Here is a 14900-nt window from a genome sequence, read left to right on the forward strand (position 1 = left end):
GACTTAAAAGTAATTCCCAAAAATACTTTAGCCGCTTTCAAAAATTAGTAGAACCTCAATGCCCAGGCTTACCAGAGAAGATTAAAAGTAAATTTCTATCCCTTCTTTGCTAATATAAATACACTGTTGCATATTAGTGTACCAAGTTACCTTCAAATATAGATAAAAAACACATGTAATTCAGTTATATAATAACTTTCAGTTTGTAAGATGACATGTTTGTTTATCTAATTTTTTTTGAGACCACAATGTAAACTGTATTTTAGTATTAATATTTTAAAATAGCAAAGAGTTTGGAGTTATCTTAACATATATCACGGACAGTTATCTCTAAACAAAATATTTTTCTACTAATAATTGTCAAATTTGGAGGAAGTTCTGTAAATTGCTGCACAACTCCAGTATACATTTTTCAAAAGGAAAATTTAAAAATGAATAAGAAGACCACTTATCAATAGCGCCTATTTGAACATTTTAATAAGTTAAAATAGGCTTTATGATTTTGATACTATATAAGTTATGGCAAAACATATTTTTTCTACAATAGTGTGCAAATTAAGCCGAACACAGGGAATGTTTTGTTAATTTTTATGTTGGTGTTACACAGCTTCACCACACCTATTGTTTAAGTTGTTTGTTTAGTGGGAGGTTATGTTTATTTGATTATTTTATAATTTTCATCTTATAAATAATGTTTTGTGAATGTTTATTTAATTTTATGTTACAAAATCATATTTTCACATTTTTTTAATTTGTGTGTCTTGACTTAATAACTCCAAAAAACCATTAAAAAATTGTTTCTTTTCTGAACATACCAGCATGACACAACAATAAATAGCTTCTGAGTGTAATGTTGGACTAGCAACAGTAAATGCTATTTTAAAATAGATAAAAGAAACTCTAGTTCCTTTTCACCTCAAAGTCAAGGAAAATGTGGCCATAAAAGAAAAACTATTCAAACACAAGATCCAGTTATTAATGAGAAAAAGTAAACTTGATCCAGAATTATCTGCTGTGCACTTAAAAGGAGAATTGGCAGTAACTTGAACAGATTTACACGTGACAACTGTCAGAATACTCATTTCTTGCAGCTTAATTACTTTATTATTTAATTATTTCTAGTAGATGGCATGTTGAAAAGTGATGGATATATCAAAACCCTGAAGAAAAGGGTTGTGACATAAGTTCAAAACAAATTCCCATAAGGTAACAAAATGTTCCAAAAAGATTTGACACCATACCATACTGCCAGAAAAGTGCAAAAAGTTTTCAAAGCCTGTCCTGAAAGCCAGCCAACTCCCCAGATTTAAACCTAATTGAAATTTCTTTAGGCAATAGTCAAAAAATTATTATTGCAAAAAATTTCATTAAAGCAATAATATTGGTATGTTTCATGATGAAGAAATCAAAAAAGGTGAATTACACTTTTGTTGAATCAATGCCAAATCATGTAAACATGTAAAGTGATTAAGAATAAAGGAGGACATATTAATTACTAGATATTCACAAATTGTATGATTTTTTTCTAAATAATGTTACTTTTTATTGTAGAACACATGTGTTTGGATTAATTTGCAAGCTATTGTAATTTTATCTTAATTATGAGAATTTATGAAATTATTAGTCAAGGATGAGATTACAAAAAGCACCTACATTGTTGACAAAATTCTGACTATTTTTTTAGTGTTAATTTTTTTTTCATTCTGTGCCTTAACTTACTATTACTATATGTTGGTTTAGCAAATTGCTTCCAAGCAGTAGATTGTAACTTCTTTTTCAGTTTCTGCTTTTTCTTTTCTGAATCACCATTGATTACTTATACAGATATTTTGCTTCTTTAGGTAGTTTATTTTATGAAGAATTAATTAAACCAAATTTTTTTCATTTATTGAAATAGCAAATAACTATCTCTGTTTTAAAATTTTTAATTTTTAATTTTATTATTTCTTCATAAAATGTCCATTCTGAAGAAGCAAAAATCTCTACAAATTGCATAAGAAGATTATAAAAAAAATGAAAAGTAGTAAATGAAAATACTATAAAATTAATTTTAATGTTACCTGTTATGTTGTTTGGGCCACTGTATTAAAGTATTTAAGATCTACTGAATGTACAGTATTAGACAAATCATGATCTAATAATGTATGTAATAAATTTTTCAAGAAAAAAAGATGTCCTACCGACATAAGCAGGTTCAATAGCGTTGTGAAGTTTATATGTATTCATATCATTTTTAAATACATCCTATAAATGAATTTATAATTGTATTTATATTTAGTATATAGTTTGATGAAAAAAAATCATAATTTTTATTTGTATTAGATATAAAAGTAAAACAGATACCCTGAAGTACTTTTCACACTGAATAGATTAAATAAACCAATACTGGTATCATAAATAAGAATAGATTTGAAATTCTCCACAATATTAACACTGCAAAGAACAATGCATATAAACAATAAACTGTGTTGGACCAGTATAATGCTGCAAACTGATTGCAGTTTATTCCAGCACAATTATTAATGTTGCTACAGCATATAATGTACATTATGTATATTATCATCCCCACCTTTCACCAGCTACATGGCATTTACATCTCATCAAGTACAATGCTGATATCATATAATATTTTTTACCTGACCTAATTTGCAAAGATAGTGTATTATTTGTAGAGAAATGTAGTTGTTTCTCTTTACTTTTATCTATTCATTTATATTCGTTGTTAAAATTTTCATCACAAATAATCAGTTTATTTAAATTTGTTTTTCCATTAGTGAAAATTATGCAAAGCTATTAACATTTTTATGACCAGCCAATTGATCAGTTAGTAAAACTGATGTTTGTTATCTGCTTTAAAGTTCAATTTCTTCCTTACCAATCAATCTGCTAAATTCATTCTTCTTCAAAATAATCCCTCATTTAATTTTAAAGTAGCAATACTATCAGCAAAAAAAATATATTCTTTAAAATTTTTTATCAATTATTATTTTGCCCTCAAATTTCTTTTAATTGCTGTGGCATAGTATTATGCACACTGAAAAAGTTTTGTCATGTAGTTGTCAGGATTGAAATAGATAGCCAACATAGTTTCTTCTGAATTTCAAAGTAAGTAAAATAGTCAGCACGACAACAGAGTATTATGACAATTTTTAAATGTTTAGTGATTGATGGTAATAAATTTAAAAGTATATTAAAAACAAAATTATTAATAGGCATAAATTCTACACAAACATGTTCAAGAATATGATATTTATCTGTGGTCTAGAATTCTTTCTGGTGAAGTAACAAACTGGGAAAATGACAAACCCCTCTTCTTTCTAATATTTTATTTTGTAAATGTTTGTGTGTTTGTGTTTATCTGCAAGTATATTAAATATGTTGTATGATACACACTATTAATACAAATTATTTTTGGATTCTAGTTGAAAAGTGCAGTAGAATGGGGAAATTTTGTTAAAGAATACTGGTTAAAAACAATACAATTTCCATGGACATCCTTTCATGATCCTGACCTTCGAAGGCAATTTAAATTAAGTACAATTCTTGGAACTGCTGCATTAAAAGAAGATAAATATAAAAGAGTAAGTTTTTTTGTTGTTGTGAAATAATATGCTTTGTGCTTTGTTTTATTAACCCATACCAGTTTCTATATTGTGTATTAGCATTACCTTTAAGTTGCTCACATCCTTACTTTTGTAAAACACTGTTTTTCTCTAATACTTACTATCTAAAATTATTATTTGGATAATTGTTCAAAAAATGCTACTCTCTTTTTTATATCCTTTAATTTTAATGTCAGGATTATTCTTAACATCAGAATATATTATTGTTTATTGATTACTTCCTTCCACAGAATAAAAAACCTTTTAACAGTTGACACCTCACAATTGTGTGAACCATTTGCTACTCAGGGTTGTCTGCATAAGATAATACAAGTAATTAAGCTATAACAATAATATTTGTAATGTGTTTTTTATCACAATCAAAGAAATAAACAAAATTTCATTATCAGTACCTAATTTTTAATGACTATTAAAGTGAAAGTGTAGTTTTTATTAAAATGATCAACTATATTAAGAAATGACTCAGTGTAATTAAAAACGAAGTTTAATTAAATGATAGATTAAAAAATTCTGAAAACAAGCCATTCAGAGATTGCTTGCGGCTTTTGCAAAACATTTTTATTTTAAAATTTTAATTAAAAAATAACAATTTTTTAAAAATATAAGTGAATATGATTTCAGCTCACATCTACTATCTACAGTTCTTCAATATAAGTGAAACAGATTAATGCTGTTCATTACAATAGTGCTACCTACTAAAGAGTTCCATTAAAGAGAAAAACTTTTTAAAAATTGTTAAAATAATCAATCAAAAAAATTAATTGTAAGATTAGATGAAATGTTTAGGGGACCATACCCCATAGTAACAGTTTCTATGGGGTAACAATTTCTATAAATTTTGTACTTGTTTCTACAAAACTTAGAACATCTTAGGGAGGAGTATTTTGTAGATAAAAGAATATTAAGTAACTAATAGATGTCTACAGTTAAAATCACATTTAACAAAGTGCTTCTCGTAGATCACCAAAGTTAAATTATACTGCTGAATACAGTTTTCATTTTGTTGGAAAAGTGCAGTACTTTCTTACGTTTTTCTTATTACCTTAATAGTTGATGTTTTAAAAGTTATAATTCCTATTTGATCTTGTTGAAAAGCAAATCAATTTTATTATTAAAGTATGAAAGTTTTTTTCTAAACATTGATAGTTGTACTTTTTTGATAGCTTTTCAGTAATATTAACACTCATTACTAAATTGACTACAAAATTATCTTAATTTTTTGCAGTGGAATGATTTAGTTAGTACGATGGAAACAACTTATGCAAAAGCAAAAATTTGTGATTATAAAAATTCATCAAACTGTGAACTTTCTTTAGATCCAGGTAAGAATAATTTTTCTATAAAACATTATTGAATATATTTATCATTTATTTAAAGAATATTTCCAATGAGGAGGGAGTATGTTAAATAGTCTGTATTTTTTAAGTTGAAAAATTTCATGGATCATACAATTTGTCAGGTTTGGCACTTTTCATTTACTAAAATTCTATCCCTTTGTTATAAAATACTGCTTATAAAGTAACTAAATTTTTGTGCAATATGAATCTTGTACACTAAGAGCTATTGGTGTGGTGATTAACACACTGACTTCATAACAAAATTGGTTATGGACTTCATAACACAATTCATATCAGAATTGATTCCTGGCAAGATCTAGTATCAAATCATTTCATCAGATTTACCTTTTTCATTAAAATAAGTTATGTAGCATTAACAAGTAGAAATAAAAAAAAAAAAAATATATATAATATACATTGCAGTCTTACTGCACAATGGCAGTGTTTATGTAGCAACTACCCATGGAATGAGTTTTCTTTAAACCTTTACTATCTAAAAAAATATAAGTAAAAAATTCATTTGAAGTAAATAAAAAGTGAATTAAACATATCAAGATAGTGTCAATATTGTCCCCTAACGTTAGTAGAGATTGTATGTATTAATCCCAATAGGATTAATACAGGCATTAATAGTTAAGATCCAGCCGGTTTATTAGAGAAAAAGGACACTCCCCCAGATTTTGTTATGCTTCACTGTGCAATCCAATTCGGCGGAGAGGAGAAAAAATAAATCCCAATAGGATCCAGTACTATATATAGTGTGAATTCATATTATTAAAAGTGAATGTAAATTTTTCTAAAAATTAAAATGTCAAATTATAAAAACACAGAGTTACATACAAACCTTTTTAAAGTATCATCATAATGCAATCTTACTTAGTGAAAAATTTAATACTTTCTAAACAATTCCTTTTCATTTTAGAACTTTACTTTGTTATTTTGCTGTATTTTTGTTATTTTGAAAAGTTAAGACAGATCAACCATGTTTGAATTCATAATAAATAAACTGTGTATTTGTATCCTGAATATTAAAAATTACATAAAAATCATTAAAAATAATGATGCAAACATAATTCTGCTGATTTTAGAATTAACGCACATCTTTGCGTCTAGTAGAGATCCTGATGAACTGAAATATTATTGGGTTGAATGGAGGAAGGCTTCAGGGAAAAAATGTCGATCTTTGTATCAGGAATATGTTGAATTAAGTAATGAAGCTTCACGATTAAACAGTAAGTACCAAATTACTTTTTTTTATTGTTTTATTAGCAACCTTTATTCATGTATGATACTAAACTAATAATACAGAAAATCTATATGAGCTTAATCCTTAATTTGAAACATCAGCCTGTAAGACTGCCTTATAATTTTTTTTTTTTTCTATATTAACTTCAGATGTTTTTATGTATGTTGAGATTTTCAGCAGTGTGTTTTTACAATCCCGTATTGGCAAGTTGTAAAATTTTGATTTTTTTCTCTTACGACATCCTTTAAATTTAGCTAGCCTTAGTCATTATATAAGTATCTTCAAAAAAATTACAGGAATCAATACCCTGAATTTAAATCATGATAGGGAAATTACTGTTTCTTAAGTTGTGGCAGTATTCATAACTTCACAATATGACTGGCATTGCAGTATTATTTCCTCAGCAGTAATAGTAACAGCTCTATGAATTGAAAATGACACACATCTGCATGAAAATGTCCCAGTTCATAATTTCCATAGTTGAACACTATAAACATGTGAACTTTTGCATTCTGCTTTAAAAATAAATATTGTTTGAAAACCAACTGATGAGGTAGCAATAAAGAATCAAGTTTATGAGTATTTTCACGAAGGCTGAGTTAGCATTGGTGATATTGTTCATAGTGGGGGTTTCTCTATGTAGCAAGTGACAAAAACATTGTATGTTCAAAACGATAACAGAAACTACATCATGAAAATAGCATTAGAAGTTGTCAGTGGAAAGTTCCACAGTATTTTCTGCAGAAATCTGAAGATTTTTTTGTGTTTTTCAATATGTTGTTCCTAATATGTAACATCCTTTTCCATACTGGATAAGAAGTATCTTACATACCACAGTGTAACACCTCTTGAGTATTCACCACACTCTTCCAATTTGGGTACAAGCTGATTTTTTACTTGTACTTTGCTTGAAATTGTCTCTGAAAGGAAGGGTTATGAGAGGATATTACTAATAATGTCAGAATAACTGAAGAAGGTCTCTAAAATGGTTTCCAGGAGTTTCTGAAAATTTCATGAATATTGGAGTGGAAATGGTACTGTTTTAAGAACATATGTAGTGTAAAACATTTCTATTTATATGGTTTTGTAAAAAATGTATTTCAGTTAAACTACCTCATACGTCTTTAGTTCTAATGTAAAATATATTATTATATATTTTACAATATATTATTATATATTTTACAATATATAATATATAAGCTTGTGCAGCAGATGAATGCAAGGTTATGGGGATATGGGGTTTGTCACAAAAGAATGTACGTTTATTCTTGAACACTGTTTTTCTTCATCACATATGGCAGTTCAAGAACAATTCCTAGACAAGTATCCTGGGTGTACACTAATCGGACAGAGCACCATTAAATATATTTAAGTAAATTTCAACAATTTTATATATCTAGAAACTTAGAAAGCCACTGAAGCCCATGTTAACATCAGAAAGAGTGGCTTAAATCTGTAATAAACTTTCTGATGATTCATCTACTCAATATGAATAATAGACTCCCAGGTCTTCTCAAAATATGCACCATGCTTTGCATCAGATGATATCTTGAAATGTTAGATGCTCTCATTATATCAAATTATCTCCATTTCCTGTAGTAGTTTGCAGGTATTTTTCTTCTTTTTTTAGGTCAACACTAGTATTCTGGGTAACACTTTCTTTTCTGATGACGTTTCTTTCCATCTCATGGGCTATCTAAACAATTTTCAGATTTGTTCATGTAATATCCAAGACTACATTGTGAGATCTGCCTCTAATCTGAAAAAAATATGTGTATGGTGCATTAATTTTTGCAAAAAAATGATTGTGGGTCTTATATAATCATCACTTATTATCATACAATTTATTCCACTGTATAAGTGGAAGAACAAAGCTGTTAATTCTAAAATGATGGTGGTACCCCATATACTACAAAAAAGACAATAGACGTACGGTGATTTTTTTTAGATTGGATCATTTCATCCGTCCCAATTTGTCTCTCGATGATTGCTTTGTATGGGGCTAATGAAAAAATAGTTTTTTGGACAAGATGAAGAACTCTACTACAGTTGTAATCAAAATAAACAATTGACAGAAATCAATGCTCTTAAATTAATGATGCTGGGAATGTATTCCAGAATCTCATGAAACATGTGAACATCTGTAAAAAGGAAAAATGCATTTAGCACCTACTGTAAATATTTATCAATAAAAATATTGCTTACATGTGTTTTAGTTTTTTTTTTTGGGGGGGGGAAGAGTCTGTTCTTTTCTTGCCATGCTGATTTTATAATTTATATATGCATTTATTTATATTTATATACATTTATTTTTTTATTTATATATACATTTTTTTTCAGAATTATCATATACATTTTTTTTCAAACATTATGTACCACTATATCAAATAAATTATTTTAAAAACAAGTATTTAAATCCACCAGATAGAGTTGAAATAAAAGGTAAAAATACTCATCAATCTGTAACATTTTCATTCCATCATCATAGACAGATTTTATAGATTACACACAATTGTATATTAAAATATATATAGATAGATATAAGAAGTTTTAATTATGATACTAATATATACATACCAGTGATGTTTTTTAAATTTTAATTATATTTTTTACTACATATTTTAATTTATAATTTTATGTAATTTATAAAGTTACTGCTGATGATGGATAAAACTCTGGTAGCGCTACTGATAGGTGAGTGTTCTTACCTTTTATTTGCACTGTGTCTGGTAGATTTAAATATTTTTTATACAAGTGTTTTTGTTTGTTTTTTCTTTCTTAGTTGAGTTACACTGCTTTACAATAAATAATATTCCTAAGCATATTTCTGCAATGGTCTGACAAGAGACCAGTGCAAAAACCTCATAGCTCATCATCTATTGTTACTTAAAAAAATGTTGACTGAAATCCATTTAAAAATATTATTGAAATGTAGATAATATTATGTAGAGTCAAAATTCATGAGGAAATTTCATGAAATTGATACTAGTGAAATTTTTATATACAAAGTTAAAACAGTTTTTAGTGGAAAAATATTTTTACTCCACAAAAGAATTATTTTTCTTCCTAATCAAGTAAGTTAAATTAAGCAGGTTAAGCAGTTTAAGGTAAGTAGTTTAGGGTTTGATTCAAGTTTTCTTTTATCTCACCCTCTATTTAATATTGAGTCAAAGGGACTTTTTGTTTAGTATGCTCTTCTTCTGCAATTCTTTCACTAGGCAAGGATTACCATCTTGTTAAACAGGTAATTGTTGAATAAAAGTTAGGTTAGGTATTATTGTTATTACACAATCAATTCGTTAAATATTTATATACTTCAATTAAATCATGAAATTTTATTAGATTTCACAGATACTGCTGATTACTGGATAGATGATTTTGAGTCAAAAGAATTTGAGGAAGATGTACAAAAATTGTGGAATGAAGTTGAACCTTTGTATATGGAATTACATGCATATGTAAGACGCCGTTTAAGAGAAGTCTATGGGGAAAATGTTGTTCCTAAAAAGGGTGCAATTCCTGCACACCTTTTGGGTTAGTAAATGAAAATATATTTTTTAATCTAGATTTTTTTTACTACAGTAAATATGATGATATTATAGTATGGCTTATTAGTAGTTCATTTTAACTAATGAAATGAGAGTTTTTATAACTACATTTTAAAGATCAAAGCACGGTCAAATTTTAATAAATGAACAATTTTTATAATAGTTTAATTATTATATTCCAGCTCATTTAGTGTGAGGAACATATTCTCAAGTGAAGGTTTTCCATAATAGCCAATAAGATATTTTCAAAATATGTTTTAAAAATTGGAGTGATATGACATATTACGGAGAAGAACACATTTGTCTTGGAAGTATTGCAAACGTTTTGCAATAATTGTACAAATGCTATATTGAGATACTGAAACTGCTTGCTTGACTGTCAAGTGTTTCAGTCATATAAGTAAGAGAATTCTAATTCTGGCCAGAACAGTCGTAATTGTAGTGCAATACAGTGCATTGTGTATATATGTATACTGTATCCAGACATATATCCACTTTTAAGTGAATTTAGAGATCAAAGTAAGAAAAAAGAATATTGAAAACAGCAACATTCATCAGTTAGTGACATCAGTATTCTAGGCAACAGTAATTCAGTAATTATGAAATAGCAAATAAAGTAAAACTTTTTTGCCACCTTTCAATTGGAATTTGATGAGTTATGATAAAATATCCATTTTTGTGCTTTATTATAATTTTCACATTTTCATTTTTTTTTTTTTAAATTCAGTCTCTTTCAAAGTTCAGTTTGTTAAATCTGATACAAAATTTGGTTGGTTGATGGTTTATTCACTATATAAATTCAAAATCTCTCCATGGGAATATGCAATAGGAATTGTGCAGCTTATGAAAAATGCCATACCTAACCAGGATTCAAACCTAGATTGTTCTAGATGAAAGACTGATTACACCATGGAAGTTAGCAATGAGCTACATTACTGTTCACAAAACTATTGATAGAATTTTATTAAAAGACTTATTTTTTACAGGCATGCAATAAATGCATAATGTTCCCTAAAACTTCTTCTTAATCAGCTACCTACTTTTAACATCTTTCAATGATACACTATTTAAAAAATTTCTGTTTTCTGCCTCAGTAGGTTTCATTCTTCCATTCACTCAGAAATCTTAATTTCTATACTGTGTACAAATTTTAAAAGAATTCCTTTAAAATCCTATAGCTGTTTGATATCAACAAATTTATTTTTTAAATCAAATCTTTCCTTACTTTTACTAACTTGGTTTGGATGTCTTGTTATAGTATCCTTTATATTTTTCTCTTTAAATGAAAAAATATTTTGACATTTTGAATATCATATCCTTCTACTTTAGTAGCCTATTCATTATTATCTTCCTTTTGTTTCATTTCATTCTTCTTTATTTTCTTTTTGATAGATAATTAAGTCATATCCTGTAAACTTAGATTGAGCATGAAAATATGGAATGGGAATTTTGTGTGAAAAATATCATGCTGATCAGGATTTTAAATCTGGACTTTCAAAATAAAAGGCTCTGAAATTACAACTCCTCCATTGAACTTGACAAATGGAATGTCATCCAAATATAGATTGATACCATTTACTATTTATTGTGACTATTTTTATTTTTTGTTAAAAACTTGATATCATCTGTGAATCCTAACATACTTTTCTACTTGAATTTTTAGTTAATCTAAAATTCTCTCTTTAAATATTTTACTGCTTACTAAATTTACACATCCTTGCTTTACTAATTTTCATTTTCTTGAATTGATTTTCCTGATTTTCTCAACTAGCTAGTTTTTGTACTGACTCATTTTAACAATCAAGTTAAGGTTGGTCTTTTTTCTTTGTTATGACTGTTATAGTTCATCTAATTAATGGGTTTTAACAAACTAAAACCATGGATATTGTGGTATGATACTCAAGTAATGATACTTTAAAATAATGACTACATTTTCACAGAAATTACTTATTATAAGATCTTTTCTTTAAAGAATATTGGAAATTAAAACATAATGTATATGTATTTTTCTTGACATATTTGTTCCGAATATTAAATTAATTTCTTACATATCTCATTTATTTTCTATTAATATAATTATGTATAAATTATTTTAAAATGTGTTTCATGTAAACTGATTGCAGGAAATATGTGGGCTCAGGACTGGGCAAATATATATGACATCACTGTTCCATATCCTGATAAGCCATCACTGGATGTTACTGAAAAATTACACAGTCAGGTAAATAAATTGTAAATGGTTTGTCTTTACACTCATGGTTTATTAGGCTTTTTAATTTTATTCAAATTTAAGAATTTATGTTATGTATTTTGATTTGTGCCAAATTTAGTTTATTTAAATGTGATTCATATTATACTTGAGATTTATATCTATATATATAAAAATGTTAAGTTTGTTTGTGTATGGCTTCAAAAACTGAAAATGTTCTGCACCGATTGAGCTCAAATTTTAGCACGATATATAACCCGCATCAAAGATTGTTTTCATCTATTTTTAATAAATCTATCTATCTATTTTTAATTTGTACATTTTTAATTTGGAAATGTAAATGAAGGAAAACCAATCAGATCAATGCAAGATGGCCGCTGTCAAACATAACGACCAATCACAAAGAGCCCGTATGGCCGTTGCCAATGTAAACAAAATCACAACTGATTAAGTAAAAAATTTCTTTGAATTATATTTAACAGCTAAAACATCTGTATTTTATTAAAAAAACCAAAAAAAAAAACCACTGAAACAAAAAGAAAAGCCACCAAGAAGGATGACTTACAGTAAATAAATTAAAACACCCAACTTTCTTATAGCCCAGATAGACTTAAGACTATGCAAACAAAAAAAGTCGAAATAACCAAATACACAGAAAATAATATCCCTACATAATAACCAAAAAATCCTTTGTTAGGTTATTTTTTTACATATATATGACCAAACAATCGTTTTTTTTTGTTATATTTACACAATAAATGTAAATTTTTAGCTAACTAAATAATATAAAATATATTTTGAAATATAAGCCAAACCATTAATTTAAAGAATATTGAAAAATTACTATATATATATATATATATATATATATAGTAATTTTTTGTTATTCATTTAGAGTTCTTTGTTATGTAAAAGCAAAGAACAAAATTCACAAATCACAACACTGAAACCACACAACTAAGTATTCGTTTTTTTTCTTTTTCTAACCTCCGAAACCACCGTTATGCATTGCTTCAGATGATGATATGAATGATTTATAGCGTATGAAAATGCCATGCCTGACCGGGATTCCAACTCGGAACCACCGGATTTAAGTCTGAGACCTTACCACTCGTGCCACGGAGGCCGGCAAACATATTCGTTAGGAGGCGAATAAAAACACGACTTACCCATATGGTGTTGTGTGTCAAACCGATTTTATACGGACTATAATTACTTTTAATACGCGAAATGATTGAACATTAACTTAAATCTCTTCAAAAATTATTCCTTTTGAACTAAGCCACATTATGATACCATTGTTTTTCTATAATATGGCTGGAATTCTTTTCGTTTAATGATAAGAAGCGTTCTCGAAGACAATAACTGAATTCTCTTCCAAAGGACATAATACACCGCTAAACTATTTCTAAATAATTCAAATTCGTGTAATTAATTTACGAATCGCATTTTTATCAAAATCTCACCTTTTTCTCAATTGACCTGCGGGGTTTTGTTTTCTTTGGAGACCGTAACTTATTAGTAGATTCATACTCGCGAATCACTTTGTACACTGAAGCAGCACACCTTCTACTTACGTTAGCAGTTTATTAACATCTAAAATCAACGCCAGTTGATTATTCTGTAATTTGTAAGCATTACTCTGCTTTTGTAAGCATTTAAAATGATGTGTTTTTTCGCACGACTTAAGGGCTTTTTTCGCAGCCCACAAATCTTTATTTATAAAAATGTTAAGTTCGTTTGTGTACGCTTCAAAAACTCAAAATGTTCTGCACCTATTGAGCTCAAATTTTAGCACGATATATAACCCGCATCAAAGATTGTTTTTATCTATTTTTCGCATCAGTCACATACCCGTGACCGCGAGAAAACAGTTTTTTTAATGGTCAGCTGTGTACCAGTGACCACGCCATCTCCCAGAAGCGAGGGGAACACTCGCCATACTAGCTAACGACAACCGCAGTCAAATGTGAAACAATACCTGTTCCCAATTACATTGTTTATTAATAAAAAAAAAAAAAACGTATCCACTTGCATCTGATTCAGATTATTATACAATTTGAATTAATTATTCACTTTAATCGAGGTACTTTTGTGTGATCGTGTCGTGATTGAGCTGCGCCTTTCACCAAGCTCTGAATTTATTAGAAAACGACCAGCAGTGGGATATATGTATTAATGACATGTGCAACACTGCACATCCAAACCAAATTCGCGCATTATTCGCAATTATATTGACCGCTTGCTTCCCTTCATCTCCCACAGAGTTATGGGAAAGATAGCGATCGCATATGGCTGAGGATATTTTGCATAGAGTACGCCTAGAAAATACCAATATGACCATGGAATTTACAGAAGGCAATTACAACGAAGCATTGATAAATATTGAAGACAAGTGCTTAGCTATTGCAAATAAAGTTCTTAGTCAATTGGGAATGCCAGCACCCACCCGAGCTGCGATTGCTTCATTTGATGTGGATTTACACCGTGAACAGAGTTACAACATTGGTGATCTTCAGTTATATGTCCAATCGAACACTCCCAAATTAACGCGTGAATAGAAAAGCATTTATGATCGTATAATGCAAATGATAAATGACGGAGTTGGGGGACCTTCTTCTTGGATGCGCCAGGAGGAACTGGGAAAAAATTCCTCATTAGATTGATTCTAGCAATGGTTCGATCAAAAAATGACAATTATCCTGTTGCGGAATATTAATCAGCCAAAACTCTGCAACAGAACGCGACTTGCAGTTAAGAAATTGACGAATAACGTAGTGGAAGCAACGATTTTAACGGGGTCTTTCAAAGGTGAAGATGTCCTCATTCCTCGAATACCCATAATCCCGACCGATACACCATTTTAATTTAAAAGATTGCAATTCCCAATGCTTCTCACATTGGCAACTGTATGTTGCGTGTTCCCGAGTTGGCAAA

The 14900-nt window shown here is 28.6% G+C and overlaps 1 protein-coding gene across 2 annotated transcripts in view; it reads left to right on the top strand.

The window, feature by feature from the left end:
• The window catches only part of LOC142330533 (angiotensin-converting enzyme-like), an 80249-nt gene that overhangs the window by 39011 nt on the left and 26338 nt on the right, over nt 1-14900 (top strand). For both annotated transcript variants that reach the window (XM_075375868.1, XM_075375869.1), the window contains exons 3-7: nt 3423-3581; nt 4849-4945; nt 6049-6192; nt 9549-9740; nt 11878-11975. In XM_075375868.1, the coding sequence (XP_075231983.1) occupies nt 3423-3581; nt 4849-4945; nt 6049-6192; nt 9549-9740; nt 11878-11975 (690 nt within the window). The remainder of the gene's footprint in view (nt 1-3422; nt 3582-4848; nt 4946-6048; nt 6193-9548; nt 9741-11877; nt 11976-14900) is intronic.

Source organism: Lycorma delicatula, chromosome 9 (genome assembly GCF_047948215.1).
Source record: "Lycorma delicatula isolate Av1 chromosome 9, ASM4794821v1, whole genome shotgun sequence".
Classification (NCBI taxonomy): domain Eukaryota; kingdom Metazoa; phylum Arthropoda; class Insecta; order Hemiptera; family Fulgoridae; genus Lycorma; species Lycorma delicatula.